The 27,480-nt window shown below is 42.8% G+C and overlaps 1 protein-coding gene across 1 annotated transcript in view; it reads right to left on the reverse strand.

Annotated features, from left to right (window-relative positions):
• SNX29 (sorting nexin 29) overlaps window positions 1-27,480 on the reverse strand; it is a 433,715-nt gene that overhangs the window by 121,340 nt on the left and 284,895 nt on the right. The window contains exon 19 of the mRNA XM_066576210.1: window positions 2,719-2,859. Coding sequence (XP_066432307.1) covers window positions 2,719-2,859 — 141 coding nt within the window. The remainder of the gene's footprint in view (window positions 1-2,718; window positions 2,860-27,480) is intronic.

Genomic DNA, 27,480 nt, shown 5'->3' on the forward strand with positions numbered 1-27,480 from the left:
TGTCAATTTATACTGTGGACTTGCACTGCAGATTTCACCCCATGCAATGCAAAGAATGAAACGTGCTGCAAATATACAGCATGTCTGCACAAAAGCCCCACACCAATAGATGTGTTTCTCCCTGTGAATTTTAGCAGGTCGGCCATATTGCTAAATGTGGTTCAGTGTAACAATTAAAGGGGTATTCCCATCACAACCAATCAAGGCCAGCATGGTAACACCTCCGTATGTGGCGGCTAGGAGTATGGAGATAGCTATGTAGGTAGTGCTATGCCATTTCTGTAACTTGCATTCACTTTTTGTGGAAAGTTACCGAAACCATGTACGACAGACTGCATAGTGCATCCCCACCACTGCCGGCCACCAATACAGTTGCGCCAATAAGATAAGATTAAGTGGTAGGACCTGCTTTTATCAAAGTTTAATAGCATATCCTGAAGATATAACATAGTCTGAGATAGGAATTCCCCTCTAAGGCAGGTTCACATGGAGCGGAAATGCTGCGGTATGTCCACTGCAGAAAATTCGGCAGCATTTCTATAAAAGCTGCATCATGGGTGTGGATTTTGACCAGGAATCAGATGCATATCCACAGCTGATCATAGTAGCTACATCGCTTCCCCTCACCTCATGGCGTTGTCAGCGCACCCCAGCATAGGCCTATAGTGAGCGCCGAGCCACTGGTCAGATGATGCGGAAGTAGAGTCACCTGACCAGCGGCTCGGCACTCACTAAAGACTGTCGGGAAGACGGTTCCAGGGTGCGCTAACAGCACCATATATTCTAAGGTGAGGGCAAGCGACGTAGCTACTAAAGTCAGCATCGGATATGCAGTTGATTCCTGGTCAAAATCTGTACCTGTGGTGTCCATTTTGAGTGAGTTTTTATGCGGAAATACTGCAGAATTTGCCATGTATCCTTAAAGTGGTTGTCTCATCACATACAACCCCTTTAATATGGAAGAGACCACAGCAATCAGTTGATCGACCATGGTCCAGTTCCCAGAGCACCCAGTAAATGACTGATTTTGCCAGGGGCATCTGCTGTCAGCTGCTCACTTGCCTTGCAGGGGAAATATATGATTACATGCAGACATACAAATGAATGGGAAAAAGATATATTTTGCCTTATGGGGGTGAAGGGTGGGAAGGGGGCAGTAGGGCATATGGAAAGCAGTTGGCTCCCTCTGAGGTGGTCAACCCCTTTAAGTTTTGTTTCCCCCCTTTTTATTTTGCTGTCAGTTTTCACATGCATGGGTTTTTTGTTTGTGACAAAACTAGAAGTGGATTCTATAGTCAGGAGATGTAAATATTTCTCATTGTCTATATACTTCCAAACTTTTTTGGGTCTACCCTAAGTTTTGCTTCTCAGAACAGATGTATGTACAATATCATAACCAACCAATAGTATAAAATGAATGGCACAAATGGCAATTGAAGCCAAGTTCCTGCTTACGGATGTAATGTTCTTGACAGCCCCCCTAATTTTTTACGTTAAGTTAAGACCCGTTTGGATGCTACACTTTCTATATACTGGTATCAGATCACAGCTGATCCTTTCTATATATAGAGGCAGATCATTTTAAATAAATTCTGATACATAATACATTACTGTTTTCAAGTGAATACAAATGAAAGTTAATGGGATTTTCAGGTAAATACCATCGATGACCTATCCTTAAGGTAGATAATCAATAGTTGATCAGCTGGGGTACGCCACTGGGAACATTAGTCAATCAGCTGATCGGGCGCCCACTGTCAGCATGCAATATACAGGGGTACACAGGAGTACGGAGCAGAAGCTGTTGCTCCGACCCATGTAGTGGCCAGTGCCTGTAAATGCAGGCTGGGGTCGCATTAAAATCAATGAGAGCTGTGCATGCAGCTACAAGCTCCAGCCACTACACAGGGGTCAGAGCAGAACTATCCGCCCCAACCCTTGTGTATTGCTATGCTGACAGCGGACCCCAGCCAATCAACGATTGATGACCTATCCTGAGGATAGCTATCATTAGTATTCCCCTTGAAATCCTCTTTAACCACTTTAAGGGTTTTCAAAGATTTTAGGCTGGGTTCACATGGGGCAGATTAGCAGTGAAAATTCTGTGCAGAATTTCGCTGCGGCAAATCCGCCTGCGGCCGCTAATCCCGTGGTTAGCCAGCTATTTGGATGAGATTTGTTAAAAATCTCGTCCACACAGGAGGGCCAATTTGTCGAGGCAAAGCTGGCATAAGCCGGCGCCGCGGATTCTCCAGCTGCAGTGGGTTTTCCGGCGGAAATTTCGGGAATACGTCCCGTGTGACCCCAGCCTTACATAGCCGAGTGCCTCCTTCCTCCGGTAGGTATATGTCTGGTAAGTCAGGTGACTGTTAAAGCCAATCAGAGGCTGCAGTGTAACAGTCCCGAACTCTTGGCATCATAGTGCCCCGGATGTGTGTGCTGATAAGAGGTTCGGGACAGTGACACTGCAACATTTGATTGGCTACAGCGGTCATCTGAATTCCACTGGACGTACATACCGGCAGACAGAACTTCTCAGCTATGCCCTAGGGGATGGGGTGGGGGCTGAAGACAAGTTAGTATGGTCTCTTTCATGCCGTTCTCAGCTGCTGAAAATTTGTATCTATAATGAACAAACCCTTTAAGACAAAGCGAAACATGTTATACGTGTACATCAATGTGTGAACTGTGGTTACTAGATTATCAGTAAAGAAATACCTTATTCCCGATAGCTTTCTTTGGTGGGAAGTGGAAATTTCTCACATGTGGATATTTGTTTTGCAATTTATGATGTAAACTTCGGAATTCTGTATATCTCCTATAAATGTTCCATTCATCATCCTTAATCCGAACATAAACCTAAAAGAAACAGAAACAGGATTGACTATTTTGTTCTGTGGGTAAAATCTCAAAAGGATAGAGTGAATATGCAGAGCAAATATAAAGAGTTAAAAGTCTACAAGGGAAGATTCAACATGTTCTATCTTGTTTAAAACAGATCAAGAAATACATAAAAAGTGCGATTTAAAAAAAGTCAATGAAAAGTCTAACTGCATCGCTTTGAACACTTAATACGGGACTTGAACTTGTGAACCTATACTACAGGGTAGCAGCCTCAGAGCTCATTTAAACGGGTGTGAATACGCCGTGTATTTTTTGTGTGTTTAATATGTAGTGAACAGTACCCACTGATTTCTATGGATTTATTCACATGCGCGTATTTACACAGCATATTAAAAGAAAAAAAAACAAAAACGCAGCATGCCCTATTTTGGTGCGTATTGCACACCAAAAAAGCCCATATTAAAGTCAATCACCCACTGAAACCAATGGGAACATTCTTGCATTTTTTCTTATGTGCGTAAAAATGTGTGCAAAAAATCCCCAAAACACAATATGCAATAATATGTGTAGTTCAGTCGCATATTTCTGCAGTACATTTACACAATTGAAATACGTATACGCCCATGTGCACCAAAAATTGCACCTAAATTCTGGTGCAAAAACTGGCACAAACTAAGTAAGACGGATTTTTTATCCAAAACAAACCACTGGGATAAGTTGGTGTATTTTAAAGCTCTACGTTTGCACTGTCTGACTATTAGACAGCATTAGCAAATCTGCTTCATTGTGTACTGCAGTCAGATCTAGTTGACCACAGCAGGATATACTAACAAGTATGTAATAATGAAAGTAGCCCTGTGAGAAAAAACTGAAAATGGAACTTTTTCCTAGTGGGAATACACCCATCCCACTTGTATTTACTGAATGCCCATTCTTCCAGAGATGCGCAGAAGTTTTGTGCGTGCTGCTTCTTCATTGCAGATACCTGTGCAGTTCAGGAACAGCAGCTGTCATGGGATTGTCTGAGATAAAGCTGTATTTTCAGTTTTTCCCTGAGGGACACTATAATTAGAGAGAGGGCCCTAAGCAAATCTATCACCAGCACCAGTGATCCAGCCCTTTGCACGGGAAATGACTACCTTCCCATTACAATACAGACAGCGATGCGAAGCACCTGGATCCAACTGCTTTCCTGTGCACTTAAATAGCTTGACAATTTGCAATCAACATATAATCAATATGTTATAAGTTCAGATAATAACATAAATAACAATCAAGCACCTAGAAGGAGTTGTGCTGCTCCACAGCAAAGGTAGGATTGCGGCGCTCACCCCGAGGTCTGCAGATACAAACACAGCTGTCGTCAGCATCCCAACTAAACCTGGATTAGTCGCTGAAGACAACCTAGTTTCACTCTGTAGCATCCAATTTAGTCGTTCGCGACATCACCGCAAACGGAGGCGATGGTGAGTGAGTGTCAAAGGTAGTACACATAACGGGTACCAAGATGTTCTTCAGCCAAGCTCCTGGAAGTGGTTCAGACAGACACAGGGGCCTGTAACAATGGTACCACAAGTATCTGGATGGTGGACAATGAAACAGTTGGAGCTGCTTGTGCTTGTTGGACGATCAGACGATCCTCTGTACCAATGGTCTTTTGGGGGCGTCCTCTGTGCGTGCCCTCATGCATCCAATGGTCACAGCATCGGTATTAGTGTATCTTGATGCCACCAGGCAGTCCTGCTGGAATCAAGATTGACAGGGGGTGACGCCCCCCTGTACCTCACTGGCTGAGCTGCTGTCTTGCTTGCAGGTCCTGGCAGATGACTAATGTAAAGCTCCAGGTGGAACTGCTTAGCATGCAAGGGGGCTTGCAGCTGATTACGTTCACGTACCCCTCTTCAGATGCGCGTTGGGCGACCTGAAAGCCGGTTCTCCACCGCTGGTTCAGAAGACACCATCCCGCTTTCTGTAGAATAGCAGAGCGGGATCGCTGCGCAATGGGCCGCCTGAAAGCCCATGCCCCGCGTGTCGATTCCAAAGACACCACCCCGCTGTGTGTACAGCATCAGAGCAGGGTCGGCATGACAGAGGCCAGAGTGGCCTGAAGCGGCTGTGCCAGCGACACCGCATAAGGCGCTTAACCCCCCTACGTTTGGTGGCAGGGAGGACACAGCGGCGGCTGTGCTGTAACTGAGACGCCTTTCAGGCACAGCAGTAGACCAGCGGAGACACGGCAGCGCCACCCTGCACTGTGTGAAATCGATCCTCCCAACAGTGCATGAGGGCAGCAGGCAACTTACAGGAACAGCGGAGCAGAAATAGGAGAATTCGGAGGCCACAGTGGTGGCCACGGGGGACAGCTGGTAAGCTGCGCACAGCTGCTCTCTTGCATTTCTTACGGGTCTCACTGCTTCCAGGACCTTAAACTATTGACCCAATCGGGAGCTGGGGGTGTAAGAAAGGCGTTCCCCCTGTCAAACCCTTAGCTTCCCAGTGGCGTCAAGATACACTAACACCCACAACACCTCCCATCAGTCTGGTCAGTACAGCCCAGGTGGTGGGCAATTCGTTGATATGACCCTCCAACTTTTCGCATTTCAATAATGCACCCCTCTCAAACTCTGTAAAATGGGCAAAATCTCTTCTCTGCGTCGTAGAGGCATCTAGTGGTCAACAAGCTCTACACAAGCAGAAACAGGTCACTACACACAAGGAGCCTCAGAGAGCCTTTTTGTGGCCAAAGGTGGAACCACTTTTAGAGCCTCAGGTGGCAAAACTGTTCATCTAATCACCACAACTCTAATCATTTCTGCCTGAGATGGAACTGCATGCTTTTGCAGGAAAAAAAAAACAACTCCTCCTACTTGCTTTATTACTTTTTGGACAAAGAAATTACAATTTCCAGAGAACTCCCCACTGAAATACCATACTGAAGGTTGTGATAACTAGAACACTTAGGCCTCATGTCTACGGGCAAAAGAATAATTAAAATCTGCAGCGGATTTTAACTCTTCTCCCACCCGCCAATCCGCACCCCATAGGGATGCATTGACCACCCGCGGGTAGATAAATACCCGCGGATGGTCAATAAAAGGGAATTTTTAAAAATGGAGCATGTAAAAAAAACGCGACATGGCTCCATTTTCGCGCGGGTCTCCCGTGGGGATGGCTCCCGTAGGCTTCTATTGAAGCCTATGGAAGCCATCCGGATCCGCGGGAGATCTAAAATAAGAATAACTTACCCGCAGCAGACCGGGCACCTCTTCTCTTCCTCACGGCTGTATCTTCTTCCTTCGGACCGGCGGATGCGCGCGGCACGCCGCCGCCGTGTCGGGTACATCCGCTGGCCGAAGAAAGAAGATCCGGCCGTGAAGAAGAGAAGAGGTGCCCGGTCTGCTGTGGGTGAGTTAATTCTTATTAATTCTTCTTTTCAGCACTCATGTCCGCGGGGCAGGAGGGACCCGCTACGGATTTTCCATGGAGAATCCGTAGCGGGCCTAATTTTCCCCGTGGACATGAGGCCTTAAGAGCCATTTACATGGGACGATTATCGCTCAAAATTCCTTCGAATTTCGATCAAACGTAAGTCTAAATGCAAAAAGTTACGTCTAAATGCAAAAACATTGTTTACTTTCGTTTGTCGCCCACTTTCAACCAGCACAAAAATCCATCGCTGGATCTCTGATTTCTCACTGCATGTAGAGGCTCCCTGCTCAGCGCTTCATATAGAATGTGACACACTGAGCGAGAAGTCAGTGCTGATCTGCCTGTCTAAACACTCTGCACGGGCGCCAACAACCTTAGTGGTGATGTCAACGCTACTGCAGTCATTTAGCCGACAGTCATCCCGTGTCATCAAACCCAGCATTAGTCATTATAGTCAATGTGTACTGATCAATATAGCGAACACACATCATAATTATCTGCTAACTGCTATTAGACACTGCACACCAACCAATGCTTGCTAGCTACAGGGAATTGCACCAAGATAAGAATACATGTCATGGTTCTGCTAATATGGGGGGCATAACGTGCCCTCCAAACTATTATTTACCATCCAACAGCAGCAATGTGATTTGAGGCTTTTAGCTCCAGTGCACATTCTTCACAATGACAAAGAAATGCTTAAATCAATATTTTCCAAAACAAATGTCATAAAAGGGAGTTTTCATGAAAGAAAAAGACATTCAGTAAAATGAATATATGAAACCCCTTCATGTAGAGATTTGCAACTGAATAAAAAGCAGGATTCGGCACCAGAAGCCTGGTTTAGAAACCAGATTATGCAAAACCTGTGCGCAAGAGAAAAGTTTAAGCATTTTGTTTTGTCAGTTGTCACAAGTGTCAGTATAGAGAACAGATTAGTAACAGTTAGAAGTATAAATGAGAACACAAAGTATCGCTGTGCTTCGTATAGATCTTCTTATGATCAACAGAACTATTTACTGGGGAGAGTTACAAAGATCCCCAAGTTTGATATCCCTAGTAAGGCCACCTGCACACGGGCAGAAATCCCGGGGCGGTATTTCGAGCGGGATTTCCACCACTGAAAGCCTGCATAGGAATGCATTACAATACGCACTCCTATGCAGACGGCCGCGGTTTGGCCGCGCAAAATGTCGCGCGGCAAACAAACCGCGGCATGTCCTATTTCTGTGCGGGGCTCGCAGAGCCTCGCACAGAAACGTCACTCACCCGGCCGCCGGCTCCGGTCTGCGCATGCGCCGGCTGCCCGGCAGTCGGCACATGAAAAAGCCGGGGCCGCCAGGCGCAGGTGAGTACGCGCTCGTCCCTGCAGGCTCTCGGGTCGGGTCCCGCGGTTAGAATTCTCGCCGCCGGATCCGACCCGCTCGTCTGCAGGCGGCCTAAGTGTTGCATAGGATGCATGCTCCATTATTGAGTATATTTATATAACCTACAGGTATTGTTTAGAGCTTTAAAGAGGATTTCCACAATGAACAATCCCTAGGGCCCCTCGACAATAACCTGATAAAATGTCCCACATCTGGGACTCCATCAATCAGGAATCTGTGGGGAAACCTCACAGTAAGGCCACTCTCACAAATGCGTTCAGAAAATGGCACTTGACGTCATTGCGTTTTTATCCCGATTTCAAGCGGCGTTTTTGAACACATGGTACAACATTTGACAGCACTTTTTAACACACCCCATCATTGTGATGGGTAAATTAGGGGCATTAAAAAACGCAGAAAAATAGGACAGCGCTTGAAAATCGTGGCGTTGGAAATGTCACGTTCAAGCGCAGGTCTGCGAGACCTCATTGAAATCAATGTGAGCGTTGTGCCGCAATTAGCGCGGCGCTCGAGATGTCGTGCAAATCGCAGTAAAACGCCACAAAGAACAGAGCAGAGGAGGAAGAGGTACAGCAAGAAATGGCTCTACCCATAAAGAACTGTGTAGTAAGTGCACAGAGTCCTCTTGAATGGAGAAAAAGAAGTGCTGTTGTGCAGAAGAAAAGGAGAGTGGTGGTTGTGGGGGATTCCCTACTGAGGGGAACAGAGGTCGCGGTCTACAGACCTGACATAACCTCATGAGAGGTGTGCTGTTTTCCAGATGCACATATCAAAGACGAGTCTGATAGGCTGTCAAGACCTTTCAGTCCTACAGAACACCACCCATTCCTACTAATACATGGGACAAATGGCACTGGAAAAAAGGACCTTGCAACTATCTGCAGAGCAGAGACTTTGAAGACCTTGGAAAGAAGGTGAAGGAAGTAGGCTTGAAGAATACAACTTATTTATAAGAAACAGACCAAAAAAAAGGGAAGGAGGTATTGCGTTGTATATTAGGAAAATATTCATCTCCACAGACATTCAAGCTTCAGAGCTTGATAGTTCTGTAGAAACTGTTTGGGTAAGAATAGAAGGAGAGAACAACAGAAAGGACACTATTGTAGGCATTTACTATAGGCCACCTGGACACGCAGACAATATTGATGAACTCGTTCTACATCAGATGTCCAAACTCTCAAAAAAGCATGTCATAGTGATCATGGAAGATTTTAACTATTCAGACATTTGTGGACAATCTCTCTCAGGTAAAAGTAATGGATCCAACAAATTCTTATCTGCTCTAGCTGACAACTTTATCTTCTAAAATGTAGAAGAGAAAACAAGGGGATCTGCTATCTTGGACCTAATTCTTACGAACAGGGAGGGAATGGTTGAGGAAGTATGAGTGGCTGGGATCTTAGGAGGAGGTGATCATGCTATTCTTGAATTTTGGATAAAGGGGAGAAAGACCTGAGAAATCTCAGACCTTAGGGTTGGATTTCAGAAAGGCAGATTTTAATGGACTCAGAAAGAGGGTAGGAAGAATCCAATGAATAAATGTTCTTAAAGGGGTTGTCCCGCGCCGAAACGGGTTTTTTTTTTTTTCAATAGCCCCCCCGATGCAGAGACAAACCCGATGCAGGGGTTAAACAAGAAAACCGCACAGTGCTTACCTGAATCCCCGCGCTCTGGTGACTTCTTACTTATCGGTTGAAGATGGCCGCCAGGATCTTCTCCCTCGGTGGACCGCAGCTCTTCTGTGCGGTCCATTGCCGATTCCAGCCTCCTGATTGGCTGGAATTGGCACGTGACGGGGCGAAGCTACAAGAAGCCGCTCTCCGGCACGAGCGGCCCCATTCAGAAAAGAAGAAGACCGGACTGCGCAAGCGCGTCTAATCCGGCGATTAGACGCTGAAAATTAGACGGCACCATGGAGACGAGGACGCTAGCAACGGAACAGGTAAGTGAATAACTTCTGATAACTTCTGTATGGCTCATAATTAATGCACAATGTACATTACAAAGTGCATTAATATGGCCATACAGAAGTGTATAGACCCACTTGCTTTCGCGGGACAACCCCTTTAAGGACAGAAATGTCCAAGAAGGTTGGGAAATATTGCGTAATGAGATTCTGAAAGCACAATTATTAACAATCCCTAAAAGAAGAAAGAATGGGAAGCATTTAAAGAGACCAGTATGGATGAACACAGAACTTTCACACGTTAAAAACGAAGAAAAATTTGTTTATCAAATGGAAAAAGGGGGGAATATCTAAAGAAGAATATAATGTGGTCTGCAAAAACTGTAGTCAATAAAGTGTCAATAAAGCTAATAATGAATTGAGGCTTGCAACAGAGGACAAAAGCAATAAAAAGGATTCTGTGGGTATGTCAAAAGCAAAAGAAAAGTCAAGGATGCTATTGGATGCTTACAAGATGAAAATGGTGAATTGGTTAAAAATGATGTTGAGAAGTCTGAACTTTTCAATTCCTATTTTGTATCTGTTTTCTCTCAGAAAGTAGATAGAACATCAACTGATCTTCCCTGTGCTATTGGGGGAATAAAAGAATGCAGGCTATCTATAAGCAGAGAGATGGTGAGGGAACACTTAGCTAACTTAAATGAATTCAAGTCTCAAGGTCCAGATGAATTACATCCTAGAAAACTAAAGGAAGCAGTGGAGGTAACTGCTAAACCACTCGCCATAATCTTTGAAAATTCCTGGGGAACAGCAGAAGTCCTAGACGTTTGGAGAAGGGCAAATGTTGTCCCTATTTTCAAAAAAGGGAACTACAGGTCTTTGAGCCTGACTTCTATATTGGGAAAGATCTTTGAACAAATTATTTAACAGCATGTATGCAAGTACTAGGATGAAAATGGAGTAAAAAGAAAGCTGAGAGGAGACTTAATAGCGGTCTACAAATATCTGAAGGGCTGTCACAGTTCAAAGGGATCAACCCTGTTTTCATTTGTACAAGGAAAGACTAGGAGCAATCGGATGAAACTGAAAGGGAGGAGACACAAATTAGATATTAGAAAAAACTTTTTGACAGTGAGGGTGATCAATGAGTGGAACAGGTTACCACGGGTGGTGGCGAGTTCTCCTTCAATGGAAGTGTTCAAAGGAAGGCTGGACAAACATCTGTCTGGGATGATTTAGTGAATCCTGCACTGAGCAGGGGGTTGGACCCGATGACCCTGGAGGTCCCTTCCAACTCTACCATTCTATGAGTCTATGAGAGTGGCCTTTGTGTTCACTTTTCCTGCAGCACCACCACAGGAGAAATTCAAGGCTATGGACAACTTTGGGGGCAAGATTTGAATTTAAAAGCACGTATTTTGGGCTAACAATTTTGCAATAACGTTTAATTATAAATTCTGCACCTTTATTGCTGTTCGCGCACACTCCTATTGACTTTGGTAGGTGACAGTGCAGGAACCAGGGTTTGGGCGAGTATAAAAAGTACTTCCCCTGCTCCCTGTCACCTCCCCTAACAGCACCATAACTTAATACACAGTGTTGTAGGGAGCCTACAGGTTCCCTTAAGTCTCAGTAAGAGATTTGTCAAGGTCCTTAGTTTTCAGCCATTACCTCTTCTCTTCTAAACTTTGTTGTGGTCATAAATAAGCCGAAAAGAATGTGCAGGAGAGGAGAGAGCAGAGGGAAACTCAGCCAACAGTCCAGCACAATGACAGATCCATTGAGACTAATGAGTGATCCACACCATGTGACCTAGCGCGGGAAACAGACCAGAAGTGTAGATGCTGGCATCACTAAAACCAAAGTGCATCAAGTAAGTTTTCCCCTCCCTAGACACCACCTTTAAGTTGGGCAATCACTTTGGATATGTCAGTTGAGTTGACACCATAGACAGAGCAGAGTGTGTGCCAGAAGTGTTGCACATGCAGTGCCATGTGAGAGTCCATTAAAATCTGCATTGTAGGCCCTGTACAAAGCCGATCCCTTAGAAAATCCCAGACATAAGACTGCAGCATGCAGAGCTATTTCGTCAAGTAAGACGCTGCTTAGAATTCTAAAAGCTAGACAGAACCCATCAATAGTCAAAGAGTGCCACTCGCTTCAGCATGTTCCAGACCAGGAGGTTCCAGTATATTTGTTGTTCAGCACCAAGGACAAAGCTGAACGACGAAAATGACCTGGAGCTCCAATGCAGATATGAAGAGAACCTTGTAATACCTTTGTCCTGCTGGTACTGTATGTCCCGAGAACATATTTGTCCTTCTTTGGGACTAAGAAAAGCAAACAGTGAGAAGAGGAAAATCATCTGCTTTGTGATTTCTTATTATCGTGCTTTTAAGACATCGTACGCTTTACCTTTGTACTTCTGTGCCTTTAAGAGACATTGCAGGTGTGAGGGCACTGCTGCTATATTTTTGACATTTCAATGTTGAGTATCTTAAGTGCTGCGAAATGTAAGTGACTCATCTTCTGCTGCAGTCTGCATGCTTCATAATAGCCATCAAATAGTCACCCCTATATTGCAGCCACTTAAACAGCTGTGGCCCAGACTTACAAAAGACCTATTCTGCTGCCCATCAAATATCAGAAGCTGCCTGAATGGAACTTAAGAAAATAATTTAGGCCATGCCAGTATAGTGATGGTATTTTAACATAAGAGCCACATTCTTTTCATTAAAGTAAATGACATTTGGACGGCTATTGTAAAAAAAACACAAGTATACCTGCTGAAACTTCTTAAACGGTCGAAAAAAGTGACATCAGTTTAAGTGTGTCAGCAGGCTCAGCCAATCACAGCCAGCCCTGGATGCACCAATCACAGCCATTCATTGAGTGGCTGTGATTGGTTCAGGAGCGCTGGCTCTGCACCAATCAGAGCAATCTCGGAAGCCTTCCCGGAGCTCCAATGACTGGGAGCCAGATGGCGATAGCTAGGTGAGTATTACTTTTTTTTTTTTTTTTTTAAAGGTAGTATAGCTAGCGCTTGTACTTAGCGCTGCCAAAAACATGGTACCAAGTTGGGCCCTGTTTTCAGCAGCGCTGAAACTGCTGCCCATTCATTTCAATGGGCGACGCAGGACTAAAAACTGCCAAAGATAGAACATGCATCACTGTAAAAGCACAGCATTGAAGACGCTGCATTTTGAAGCTTGTGTAAACAGCCCCATTGAAATGAATGGGAGCATTGTACAGCGTTTAGCGCAGTGCTTAAAACTGTACAAAAACGTCTGTGTGAGGGAGGCCTATAACCAATATTTTGCTGATGTACCCTTTGACTTTAGGACAACATCCTATCTTTTTGGGTAGATGTCCATCAGCATGGCACATCTTGACTTGCAAGCTTTGCCCAATGTTCCTTGCAAAAGCGCTCCACATCTGTCAGATTGCGAGGGCATCTCATGTGTAGCGCCCTCTTTAGTTCACTCACAGATTTCCAATGGGATTCGGGTCTGGGTTGTGTCTGGGCCATTCCAAACTTTGATCACCATCTGGTGAAGCTATTCTATTGTTGATTTGGAGGTCTTCTTTGGGTTGTTGTCATGCTGAAAGGTGAAATTCCTCTTCATCTTCAGCTTTTTAGCCGAGGCCTGGAGGTTTTATGGCAAAGTCAGAACTTACTGTGTATTACGATGTGGTTTGCAGGGATCTTTTCGATGTGATGGTGGATTGGCTTCTATAGCATTTCCCTCACACTGACTTTGGGGTGTTTTTCTGCTGTAGGATTTTAGCAGTGGTCAACTGGCGATCTAGGAATTCTTATGCTAGCTTTACATGTGTTAAATGGAAAGCTTTTGACTAGTTTAAGATCATGAAGTATCATACATGTGGTGTTCAATCAAATAAAAAAAATGGCTAGAATTGTAATATTTTTCTGATAGTGTTGGAGTTGAGAGCTGTCACACTATCCAGTCAGTTCACATTTGTGTTTTAGGGCTTCCATCTCTCTGTTGGAATACAGAGACGGGCGTAAAACTGAAATAAATGTTTTAGCTTATTATAGCTAAGGAACTGGGAAAAAATCATAGAATAATTTACCTCCGTTTACACCAAGCTTTAACCCTCTCTAATCCAGTTCGGACCTCGTCCAACATTGAGATTTCGCTACATAGCTCCCATGTTGGGCGAGGTCCAACACAAGTTTATGAGTATCTGTTGAGTAACTACAAGGAATCCACAAAGCACTTTCCCACCCAAAATAAATAGGAGCTGGGGAGTGTGCGGGTGGCAGGGAGATTGGATTGGAAAAAGTTAAAGTAAGGATGCAAGTAGAGGTAACCCTGTACGTGACAAAAAAATTGGCACGATAGTCAATTTTGGAATCACTAATACTAAAATCACTAAATCCGTGCAATACACTATGTATGGTGGTTATGGGCCAAGTTTTTAAAATATTAGTGTTTTTACATGCATAGTCCTGGATGACTGCCATGGGAGCCGGACTCAACATCAACCTGCAGTCCTAGCTTGTAGACCGCAGTATACTCACGGGAGTATACTCAACAATACAACTCCTGTGCTACTCTCAGACAGTCAGCTAGCTGCACATTACCTGGATTTGACTGTCTGTCCACGTTGGCTACAAATAATATATCCTTTTACGTCACCAATAAGCAATAAACTTAGCTAATTAGTAAATCTTGTGGGATAACAACCCAGAAGATTACAAAGGATTTACTCCATTCTAGTGGTATTTTGGGATACGTTTATATGAGGCCTTTGACAATGAGTCACTCAGCGTTCAGTCTGGCAGGTCTTATCTCTGCACCTGATAACTAATAATTGCTTAATACCTAAAAAGCCACTGACTTCAGCTCTGCTCCAGAGAAAGGCTAGCAGGAAGTTTCTGTTTATTCCAAAAAGCTTCACTTTCTGAGTACAACTAATTGCCCGTATTACTCCCACCCACTCGCTGCACTGTGGTTACACCTGCAAAGTCGCAATGACAATTTCACGGACAAAGCTTAAAATCTGACAAATAAGACTCGTTTTACAAATATTTTGGCATTCATTAGGAACATCATAAGCCAAAAGAACGGAAAAACATCTTCATGAAAAGCTAGTTTATGTACGGTGATATACAAATGAACACACAGCACGTTTATGCAGATGAGCCTTTAAGAAGGGGATATTTTAAGTAACTATTAAAAGGGAACCTATCAGGTCCATAATGTAATGGCCTCGTAGGTCGGACCTGCTGAGTCTAGGGATGGGACTTTCATATTCACTTGCCTCCATGTTCTCTCGCTGTCTTCCCAAGAAGCATCTCTTCGTTCCATGCGTTCAAAAACACTGTTCATAAGGCAATAACAGCGAGTGCACGCAATGAAGAGATGAGTCCAATGCACACACAGAGCTTCCCGGGCAGACAGCGAGGGAACGGGGAGTCAGGTGACTGTGAAAGCCATTTCCTCGGACTCAGCAGTCCCTGTTCTACGAGCCTGTAAGGACTTGACAAGCTCCCTTTAAGATCTAACCATACATATATAGCTAATAAGGTATCAATATAGAAAAAAGTGTTTAGCTGGGCCTCATGATCCAACGGAGCTTCCTATAGTGGCATAAGGAGCCCCCCACTGTTGCATGAATGAAACCACAAGGATTCCATGTATTGTTCTGTTTGGGGCTGCCTGTGAGAGTTAGGCCTCATGTCCATGGGCGGGTCGGATTCCACATGCAGAATCTGACCCTGCCCGTGGTTGGCAATCCTGCCTGCCTGTCTTCTTTTTTCTGTACTGCGGATGTGTGTGGAAGTGCTGGTAGGCGCGTCAGCGCTCATGCATTACAGCTCTTTTTTTTTAAACTCTTGCTTGCCCACGGAATCTGCGGCCCATCCGCAATATCAATTGCAGACGGGTCGCAGATCGGACAGCTTCTATTGGAACTTCAATGGAAACCATCCACACAAAAATGGAGCATGCTGTGATTTGTTTTCCACATGCGGAATACGAAAAACAAATCTGCATGTGTAAATTGAAGTGCGGACGGCCATAGTTTCAATCTTCCACACAGGTTCCGCAAATCAAATCCGCCCATAGACATTGGGCCGTAATCTCCCCTGCAATGGAAAAAAAACTGTGGAAAACAGTACTATACATTGGGGCAGATTTACTTCTCAAAAAACTATCTTACATGTAGAGATGAGCGAGCATACTCGCTAATGCTAACTAGTCGAGCGAGTAGTGCCTTAGTCGAGTATCTGCCCGCTCGTCTCTAAAGATTCGGCTGGCGGGGAAGAGCGGGGAGGAACGGAGGGGAGATCCCTCTCTCCCCTCGCTGCCCCCTGCTCACTCCCGCAACTCACCTGTCACCGGCGCCGGCCCCCGAATCTTTAGAGACGAGCGGGCAGATACTCAACTAAGGCCCTACTCGCTCCAGTAGTTAGCATTAGCGAGTACGCTCGCTCATCTCTACTTACATGTTTTGCCCTATATTGATGATGTTTAAGACACTAGCAAAACACATTTTTTTTGCGGTGTCTGAAAAGGGGCTTGGCTCAGTGGGAAGGGGAAGTGGCCTAAATGCAACATTATACATCAATAATTGTACCAAACTTCAAAATCTGGTGTAAATTAAGCCAACTAATAGGTGATATAAAATTAAGCAAGACAGTCTAAAGACTCTCCAGACTAATTATCTAAAAAGAGACATTGTGTTAAATCGGTGACTTTTAAAACTGTTCAGTTTAAGTCTGCACTGTCTATTAGTCAGTATTAATAAATCTGTTCTGTTCGGCTTTCTGTCAGATTTGTATAGAGTACAGCTAGAATAGAGGCCCCCATGAACCTCTATGGGTACCTTATAACAGCTCTATAGAAAACAGCAGGAAGTATTCGGGGACTACACTGAACATACAAACTCACTCAAATATACGGCTTACCAAAAATATATCAACTGATAAACAAGATACAATTGTGATGAAAAAATTGATGCGAGGCTTATGCAAATACCCCAAAATAATAATAATATTTAAAAAAAAGGTAGGCTCCTTTTGGTTATGTCAATAGTTGAAGCGGACAATAGCTATTAGTCTTTTTCATGTCACATTGAGGCATAATGCAACAAATGATATTCATTAGGTAGGAGTAAGTGACTCACCGTGCCAGCAAGCACCTGGTTGTTAAGGTAAACTAAACCCCTTACATTCCCACCACACTAAGTGTTTGACACACATGGGATATGTGATCTCAACTGCAATCGCTTATCCGGATGCAATCACTGAATACTGCATATTGCTGTGCTTTGAATTAAATACTCCTTGGAGTTTTGTTTGTACACATCCAATTGCACATCCCAGAATCTTCAGAGATGCCTCCTAAAGAAGCTTGGACAAAAGGAGTTCCGAAGGCAGTACTCAAAGCTTATCTATAGTTTCAGATAACTTTTCAGAATAAGAGTACCCAAAAGAAAAAATGGGCAAAAATGCCAAATCTATAAAGCATTTTGAGTCTTTATTGAACAAACACATTTGAAACATAAGAGATAAGGTGCCACAATAAATGTCAGCTTAAAGAGATCTATGCAAAGTAAGTATAACCCCATGTTATATAGATGATATAGAGTGCAAGAGCAAATACAAAAATACATATATTGAATATACTTAAAGGGGTTGTCCCGCGCCGAAACGGTTTTTTGCTTTTTTTTAACCCCCCCCCCGTTCGGCGCGAGACAACCCCGATGCAGGGGTTAAAAAAACAAACCGCTCAGCGCTTACCTGAATCCCGGCGGTCCGGCGTCTTCATACTTACCTGCTGAAGATGGTCGCCGGGGTCTGCTCCCTCCGTGGACCGCAGCTCTTCTGTGCGGTCCATTGCCGATTCCAGCCTCCTGATTGGCTGGAATCAGCACGTGACGGGGCGGAGCTACACGGAGCCGGCATTCTGCACGAGCGGCTCCATTGAAGAGAGCAGAAGACCCGGACTGCGCAAGCGCGGCTAATTTGGCCATCGGAGGGCGAAAATTAGTCGGCTCCATGGGAACGAGGACGCCAGCAACGGAGCAGGTAAGTATAAAACTTTTTATAACTTCTGTATGGCTCATAATTAATGCACAATGTACATTACAAAGTGTATTAATATGGCCATACAGAAGTGTATAGACCCACTTGCTGCCGCGGGACAACCCCTTTAACCTATAAAAGGTGAATGGACAAAGGACAATCTATTGTACAGGTAATTTCAGATATGATGATACCAAATATGTGGTTTTTATTTATTTATTTGACAAGAAAGAAAATTTGCAAAAAAGTTTTTGGTTACAATTTTTTTTACATGTTTTTATTTTATTTTTACTATTTTGTTTTACATTTTTTATGACCCTGTAATGGAACTTGAACTGGAAGAGCTATGATCAATATGATAATGCATTGCAGAACTTCTGTATTGCAATGCATTATTGCTTACAGTAGCAATTACAGGCCATGCAAGGTCTAGAGGCCATTGTCTGACATCCGGTTGCCATAGCAATCCATCGACCCACCGTCATTACATAGCGGACGGGCAATAACGTCACAAAGGGAGCATGCTCCCACTGTGAACCCCTTGCATCCTGCAATCTACATTGATCACGTCATGTAAGTGGGGGTCAGCGTTTCTACTGATTCCTGCTGTTGCAGAGGGAGGCCAGACTTCAGACATGGTTGGCTTCTGCTGAAGACACCGCTTCTAAAACCCTCGCCATCCACAGGATGAAAGTTTATGTCCTGCTGTGTTAAATACCATGTACTCAGAATGTAAACTTACGTCTCGTGTCATTAAAGGGGGCTAATGGCTAAGTTTACTGATGAAACTTCTTACCACATGTCTTGTATGGGCTCATTTCCTGTTTTAACCAAAGATAAAGATGTTGCAAAGCTTATTTTGGCTGTGACATTTTTCAGAGAAGTTATCTTAAGCCATTGAAAAGCTATCATCTAATCTTATCACAACAAAGGCCATTAAAAAAAACTATTGCAAGAGTAAATAAACTGTTCTGAGGAAAATTAGGGAGTGTTCACACAGTGCTATAGAACACCCTGTGGGACTCTGCTAAAGGGTTCTGTGCTGGAACCCCAAATAGAAACAAAAGGGACCATTCATTTCTATTGTGAAACAGACACCTCTTTAGTGTGCGTTTTACAAGGTATCTATTTGTTCCGTTTTATTTGGAGTATAGAATAGCGTCGTTTTTTGGTTTCGGTCTAGCTGTTCCATCATGGGAGCAGCTGAAGGGAAAGAAAAGACCTCCATTTTTTTGCTCATAGACATGCATTGAAAATGAAGACCTTCAGTTTCAATCCGTTTGTCACTTTTCTGATGACATCATGTTTTTAAAACTGAAATAAAAGCTCAGACTGCTACACTTTTGTTTACAGTTCATAAAACAGAACCGAAACAGATTGCAACATTTCCGTTTTTTTTTTAAACATTGCAATCCATGGAACAAGAAGACAATGGAAAGCTATCTATTTGTTTCCATTTGGTTTTCTTTCCATTTAGCAGCTCCCACAGTGGTACAGCTAGATGAAAAGGGCGAGTGTGAACTGTGATGTTGTTTTGCTCACAGCAAACTGAAGACACATATAATGCCTACAACATAAAGATAGGTGCACATACCATGTTTGGTTAATATAAATTCAAGAGAGGCAGAGATTGTGTACACACTGACTGCAGATCTGAGAGCAGTGTGAGTGCAGGGATGCTGAGCCTGTGTAGACAGCTCCTTCCCCCATAAGCTAAGAAAATGTCCTAATGTCCCAGTTACTAGGGAAGCTAGCTAGATACCTTACAACAAGCAGTGGATTGCAAAGGGGCTGCATTTCAGCCTCGATTTAGTGGTAAAAGGAAAAAAAAAGCATATTGCAAGATTAATTGGCTATTAAATGAGCATAAGTTGTCATTATGTACACTTCAATGAGTTTAAAGTCAAGCTGTACTACTTTGCTACATCTGTATCATGAGCCAGTTTGTCCAATTTAGTCATATTCGATACAAATGCAAAAAATAAAGATTACTACTATGTATTATCATGGTTGAAACTGAAGTTTACAGGAGGGCAGTACCTTTTAGTTTAGGTCCTTTCGCATTCACCTCTGTGTGAGTAGCTGCAAGAGTTTTAATAGTTATTGTGAAGTAACATGAATTCTGATACTAGCACTTTACTTAAACCTCGATTAAAGCCCTGCGTTCTTGCCAGATAAGAGTTTTTAGCTATGAAGGAAAAGACTTCTAACTGCATTGTATAAATTAACTACCATATTAATGGCAGTCATCACACCGCTGTATTATTTTTGGATACCTACTAAAGCTGTCAGTCACACAGAGATGTCTCTAATCTCTCTGCAGCCCTGGGCTTTCCATGCGATGCACCGTCAGTCCCTGCGGCAGAATAGGAGATAACTTATTTCAGCGAGCACCCAATTTGACTTTCTAAGCGTTCTCCATATCAACTGATGAGACACAATTCACTGCTCTAAAAGAGGCTTTGCATAAACATGTGCAGCTCCTCTGTCATTATTACAGGGTCCAGTGTCATTTCCAAATACACAATGAAGAGGATTTTAAAATGCATATTACATGCCAGTCACCATCTGAAATGTTCTAATATAGTAAACAGATCTGCGCCGAGACCCATCAGAACAGTAATGTGTGCATAACTAGCCAAAATTAGGATCTTTATTTTCAGATACAAGTCCCATTATGTTGTTCGCTATTCCAAAGCAGTGACAGAGGCTTTAATTCTTCATCCTTAGTTAAATATTACTTTATTATAATATATGTGCAATTATTACATACGTTTTAGGACAAGCTCTGTTAGTATGCCCTAATAAAGCATATGGATGTTAAAATAGAGTCCCTTGTTGAGGACCACTCTAAGTCTTGGCAGAAAGGAGCTGCAAAGAGCAGCTCACACTCTGCAGGATTCAACACTGTAATCTAATGGACGCCATGTAATACCACATATCTCCTGCAGTGGCTACTATAGTGTCTGCTGCCGGACCTGAGGCGATCAGTTGATTGTCAGCAGTCCTCATTTAGAAGAGAGGATTTCAGATGGGTACTTCATTGGTTGAAAATGTGTTTAGAGTAGGCGTAGACGTAATTACTTGTCATGCAAAGTGTTCAATATTAAACATCTGTAACAATAACTGTTATGGATATAGTAGAAAAGCAGTTGGGTAGAAGCATTTCAACGTCTCTGAGCGAATCGGAAAATTCTGGACAAGTAGTTGTATTTTTAACACTCTCTGATCATAACTGGCACATTTTGACTTAAACTCCATATTACACCCCTTTACTTCCATAATGGGTATCAGATTTCTTGCAGCATTTGCTGCTCAAATAATATCATTGATACACCAGTTTGTGGATTTTTACCTGTGCCTTATATCTTGGTTATCATTAGATGCAGATTGTGTATTACTGGTGGCCTACAGATGGAACAGTACTTCCACATAACATCATTAAGCCATCAAATATATAGCAACTGGGTCATCTCTGCATAATGGAGTACAGAGGTTGTATTCTTTCTTGGGCCCTAGGTCTTGAAGTCCATTATGCAACACCAAGGAATACCAGAGTTAATTATTAGAGATGAGCGGGCACCAAAATGCTCAAGTGCTCGTTACTCGAGTCGAACTTTCAGTGATGCTCGAGAGTTCGTTTCGAGTAACGAACCCCATTGAAGTCAATGGGCGACTCGAGCATTTTTGTATATGGCTGGGGCTCGGCTAAGGTTTTCATTTGTGAAAATCTTAGCAAATCACCAAAGTCATGTAAAAAACACAGAAATGGATAGGGCAGGCGAGGAGCCGGCTGCGGCCGGCCGGCAGTTCTCCTGAACTGCTGTGAGTAGTATTCAGCAGCCGGGGATTTAAAATCCCCTCCTGCTGAATGAGCTGCCTCTGATTGGTCACAGCCTCACCAATCAGAGGCAGCTCTCACTTACCCATTCATGAACTCATGAATGGGTGAGTGAGTGCTGCCTCTATTGGCTTAGCGCAGGGACCAATCAAAGGCAGCTCTCAGCTGAATGACAGCTGAGAGCTGCCCCTGATTGGTCCCTGCGGTGAGCCAGTCAGAGGCAGCTCTTAGCTGTCATTCAGCTGAGAGCTGCCCCTGATTGGTCCCTGCGCTGAGCCAATCAGAGGCAGCACTCACTCACCCATTCATGAATTCATGAATGGGTGAGTGAGAGCTGCCTCTGATTGGTGAGGCTGTGACCAATCAGAGGCAGCTCATTCAGCAGGCGGGGATTTTAAATCCCCGGCTGCTGAATACTACTCACAGCAGTTCAGGAGAACTGCCGGCCGGCCGCGGCTGAACTCCGTCTGCCGGGACAAGGTGAGTATATATATTTTTTTTATTTTTACACATTTTAGGATGATTTTCAGGTAAGGGCTTATATTTTTAGGCCCTTCCCGAAAATTCATCCTGCGCTCGCCGGCAGCCCATTGCTTTCAATGGAGCCGGCTGTATTGCCGGCTCCATTGAATTCAATGGTCAGTGCTCGTTTAATCGAGACGAGTACCGCGTGGTGCTCATCTCGAGTAACGAGCATCTCGAGCACCCTAATACTCGAACAAGCATCAAGCTCGGACGAGTATGCTCGCTCATCTCTATTAATTATCTTTCTGCTTAGACATCACTAGAGTGCATAAGGTTAATGCAATGATATGGTGTTTATTATCAGTGTGCTTTGACATCACTGTGGTCCGTAAATGCTTATTCCAGAGACTGAGACAAATTTTCAAAATTTCCTTAAAGTTTCCACTTATTTCAAATTACCATCTAAATCATCAAACTAAACTCCAGTACTTTTTGCAGCTGTTAATCATTTAAATGCTGCTGTCAATTCTGAAAGCAGCATTTAAATGGCCTAAACACCAGAGGGCCCGAACGACCCCACTTAATGAGTTTGCAAGGCGCTGTGCGGGTGTCAACACATCTGGGGGCCTTCTGAAGGCCCCAAGAGCAACCATAAATCTCCACCTATTAAGACATGCCTGTAACATGTCTTAATACAATGTCGGAGGAAATACTAAATCTTGCAAAACTAAAGTATTGCAGTATATGGTATAGGCAGCCAGATTATTGCCAGTTCAAATCCCCTTAAGGGAGCAAAAAAAGTAAAAATACGTGAAAAAAAACATTCTATTGTAAAAGATAAAACGATACTAAAAGTGTAAACCCCTTTTTCCTGCAATTCTAAAAATATCAAAATAATGCATTATTTATCATGCAAGGTGAATGTAATCAAAAAACAAACTCCAGAATTGCACTTTTTCGCTCACCGGGTTTCCAAGAAAAAATATTAATAAAAAGCAATCAAAAAGTCATATGTAAATCAAAATGGCGCCAACAGAAGTCACAGGTTGTCCCGACAAATACAAGAGAACAAGCCCTTCAACGAAAACATTGTAAAAAGTTAAGGCAGTCAGAAGATGGCAGTAGAAAATCATTATTTAAAGTTATTTTATTTGTTAAAAGTAATACAGGAAAAAAATGAATTGATGCATTGATTGGCCAATTCATAAGTCCAGCCTGCACAACGCGATGGCTGTGATTGGTTCTTCGACCGCTACTCAGCAAATCAATGCAGCGCAGGATGAACCAATCACAGCCATCGCATTGGTTCATCCGGCGCTGCAATGATTGGTTAAGCAGTGCTCGATGAACCAATCAGAGCCATCGCTTCCTGGAGGCAAGATTTATGAATTCCATAACTAGGCAGTGATGTTTTATGGGCGTCCGAGGCCTGCAGGAGTTCCGGAGAGCAGCAGGAGGACGCGGACTGAGCCTGCTAGGTAATGTATTCCTTTTTTTAACATAATGCAGCTAGGGCTTATTTTCGGGGTAGAGCTTATATTTCAAACCTCTCCGAAAATCCCACAAAATCTGGATAGGGTTTATTTTTGGGGAAGGTCTTATTTTGGGGGAAATATGGTGATAGCACTAGGGAACTCGAGCTTAAGGTGGCCCAATGATTCATCTACGACAGTGGTCCCCAAACAGTTGTGTGTCTCATCATGGGAGTCCTTAGTTATGACCATAAGTACTGGTATTGTTCCTGAGCAGCACTACAAGTTGAATGTGGCTCCTGAAGTAGAAAAAATTGGATACGTCTGATCCACCACATAAAAGGCTATTAGTTGCTTGTAAAGTAGGCAACCTGTAAAAACTTCTGCTTCCCTGGAACTTCATATTACATGTCGGTAGTGCATATAGATACTATTCCTACTCTGGAAAAACCCTTGCCAGTAACCCCAATCTATCCATGACAATAAAGAAGGACTTAAAGGAGATGTCCCGAGGCAGCAAGTGGGTCTATACACTTCTGTATGGCCATAATAATGCACTTTGTAATATACATTGTGCATTAATTATGAGCCATACAGAAGTTATAAAAAGTTTTATACTTACCTGCTCCGTTGCTGGCGTCCTCGTCTCCATGGTGCCGACTAATTTTTGGCCTCCGATGGCCAAATTAGCCGCGCTTGCGCAGTCCGGGTCTTCTGCAGTCTTCTATGGGGCTCCGTGTAGCTCCGTGTAGCTCCGCCCCGTCACGTGCCGATTCCAGCCAATCAGGAGGCTGGAATCGGCAGTGGACCGCACAGAAGAGCTGCGGTCCACGGAGGAAGAGGCCATCTTCAGCGGTGAGTAGAGAAGTCACCGGAGCGCGGGGATTAAGGTAAGCGCTCCGGTGAGCTTTCTTTACCTCCCTGCATCGGGGTTGTCTCGCGCCGAACGGGGGGGGGGGTTGAAAAAAAAAAAAACCCGTTTCGGCGCGGGACAACCCCTTTAACCCCCTACGGTCTGAACACTGATGTTTTATAATCACTTTAAAGAAGTGAAGTGATTGTCTCTCAAAAACAGCACAGAACAGGACTGGATGTCGAATACTCATTTTTTTTTTTTCCCTCTATATTTAATATCTTATAGGGGAGAATTTTGGTGATAACCCAGGGATTATACACTGGGGCGGCTGTGTACAGCAAACACATTATCTATCTGACTTTCTAAAAAAAAATTTTCTTGTTACAATCTAATTCCTCCACCTGCTATGGTGGATCTTTCACGAGATTGTAACAAAAAGGAAATTTCCTTCCCGAACACTGAACTACACTTGAGCAATTAGTAGGAGAGCAGTATCTAACCTCCTGACTATAGGTCCCATAAGTTACTTAGTGTTTAGTATCTGCAACACTGCATGGTTCTTTTGTACGGGTTTTCTGTGAGGAACGAAGGAATACTTCATACCCAGTAGTTCCCCTTTTTTTCGCTATATATGTTTTTGTTCTGTCAATTTTTTAAATAAATTTTCTAATAAAGTTAGTTGGTTTTAATAATAGATTCTTCCTCAGTGAATCGTTTGAAATTATTTGAATTATTTGATTAAATAGATACTATACTAAGTTTATATTTCTGAATGAGATATTATTGAGTTCAATTGAAAATTAAATATCATATTACTGAGAAAAAAAATTGTCCAAATTGTTTATACTCCAAGGATAAACCTGATTTCTTAGTACCAAAATAAACTTTTCACCTTTCCAACTTTATTTTTTTTCAATGAACTATGGGATGGGTATAAATTCCAGGCCTCTGACAGTTTTATGATGCACTGAACATAGCGGAGCTAACAGCAATGTACGGTGATAAGCCTTTATACAGAAAATTAATGGTGACGTTCTGTAATATGCCACAGACTATTAAATGCAAAATTGCTGTCATAGGTAGCTGCTCCCAATATAGTTCATGTTACTTAGTAATACTTCAATTTGCAATGCCAGTGCAAGTGACAGCGGAGCTCTGTGCACATAAATGCCATGTGCTTTATACCCTTCTATCAGTACATCGACTACTAATGAGTGGGAGGCTAAAGCTGTTTCTGATCTTAAACAGGTTAAAAATACAACATTGATGAACCTTCATAAAATGCTTCCATATGATGCCAGGTAGTGCAGGCTGCACAGGGCTCACTTATACTGAACTCTATGCTGTAGAATAGTCCGTATGACATCACCATTTCGTCATAACATTTGCAGGATACGTTCTATTATTTTAATAGTACCATTTAATGTAGCATGTAATGTATTGCAAAACTTGAAAATATCGGAGTGGGGTGAAATCAGAAAAAAATAGGGGAAAAAAACCCTCTTATTTCGCCATTTACGAGGGGTTACAGCATTCACGATGCGATAAAATGGACACGTCACACATTCAAAAAGACGAAAGCCAAAACTACTGTATACATTACCGTTAAAGACTGTAGGCTTCACCACTTTACAGCCATCACTTTAAATGTAATTTATGAATGCCTTCATAGGAGATTCATGCCAACCTGGTACAAGTCCGCAGTTTACTTGCACATTGTGAAGAACTATTTGTGAAAGTGTAAATGAAGTGTTATTACATTCCTTTTATTCACAAAATAACCGGAACACGCCATTAAAATATTCCGCAATCAATGTGCAGAAGTCCAGTGTTATGTAGATGGAAGTGATATTGTTCTATTCTGTGAATTAGGACATGTTCTTCTGGAAGACTGCCCACAAGCACTTTCTGAATTAGAGTTCAGATCATTGTAATGATACAGTTGCAGCTGGAATATTGAGAGTAACTGCACATTTCACTGTCAGTCAGCTTCCCAACTAGCTGGAAATGAACCATGAATGGAAAGATGTTCTCAAAATAAACTGTAATGATGGACGCTAATCGGTAATTGTAATTGGCCACCAGTCCTCATTTATTTGGCTCAATTATGTCAATGCTTCATCTCCCTGGACCTAAAATGAGCTCTTCTTAAGTGAGTGACTTCTATAAGCAGCAGCAAAGATCATTGGGTTGGATGGATACAATTACACAGTGACAGAATTGAATATAAAAAAAAAAAACCAGGTAAAAGAGGTATAAATGTAAAACAAAATACAAATATTACACAAGCCTACTAACCGAACAGGCGGTACTAAAATTAATTTATAAGGTACTGCACTGTATTAATGCACACAACACAATGCCCTGTGCAAAGGTGCCACCAACTGACCAGAGAAGGTAATAAAGCACAGAGAAAAGTAGACCCCATCTTTTATTGCCCATGCAAAACACAGAAAGCAATAAGGAACCTTTACACGGGGCGATTATCGCCCCAATAAGTGCTTGAAACACAGCAATAGTCATCCCATGTACACACAGCCACTGACAAGGCACGGAGAGAGAAATTGCCCAGTAGTCGCTAGTTTCTTCGTTTAACCCATTAGTGACCAAGCCTGTTTGCGCCTTAATGACCAGGCCAAATTTTGGAAATCTGACATGTGTCACTTTAACATTGGATAACTCCGTAAAGGTTTTGCATATCCAAAGGGATTCTGACATTGTTTTTTCGCCACATGTTGTACTTCATTTAGGTGGTAAAAATAGACCGATAGAATTTGTCTATATTTATTAAAAGTGCCAAAATTGGGAAAAGTTAAAAAATAAATTGTCATTTTTTCACATTTTCAATTGCAGTAGCTCAGTTATGTGCAAACATACTGTACACATTTTTGATAAGATATATATTTCCATCTGTTTACTTTATTCTGGACGCACATTTGAAAAACTTCTGTTTTCTTTTAACCATTTAGGAGACGTACAAATTTAACATTGATTATTAACATTTTAAGGAACACTTTGTTTTCCTGCACCAAGCCAAGATTGTAAAGGCTCATAGCTGTCAGAATGATAGATACTCCCACAAATGACCCCATTTTAAAAACTACACCCCTTAATGTATTCACTGATGGGGTGTCATGAGTATTTTGACCCCACCCTTTCTTTTCAGGAGTTGATGCAATTTGGAGGAGAAAAATAAAACTTCATATTTTTGCAAATATGTCAT

The sequence above is a fragment of the Eleutherodactylus coqui genome, chromosome 8 (assembly GCF_035609145.1).
Source record: "Eleutherodactylus coqui strain aEleCoq1 chromosome 8, aEleCoq1.hap1, whole genome shotgun sequence".
Taxonomy (NCBI): domain Eukaryota; kingdom Metazoa; phylum Chordata; class Amphibia; order Anura; family Eleutherodactylidae; genus Eleutherodactylus; species Eleutherodactylus coqui.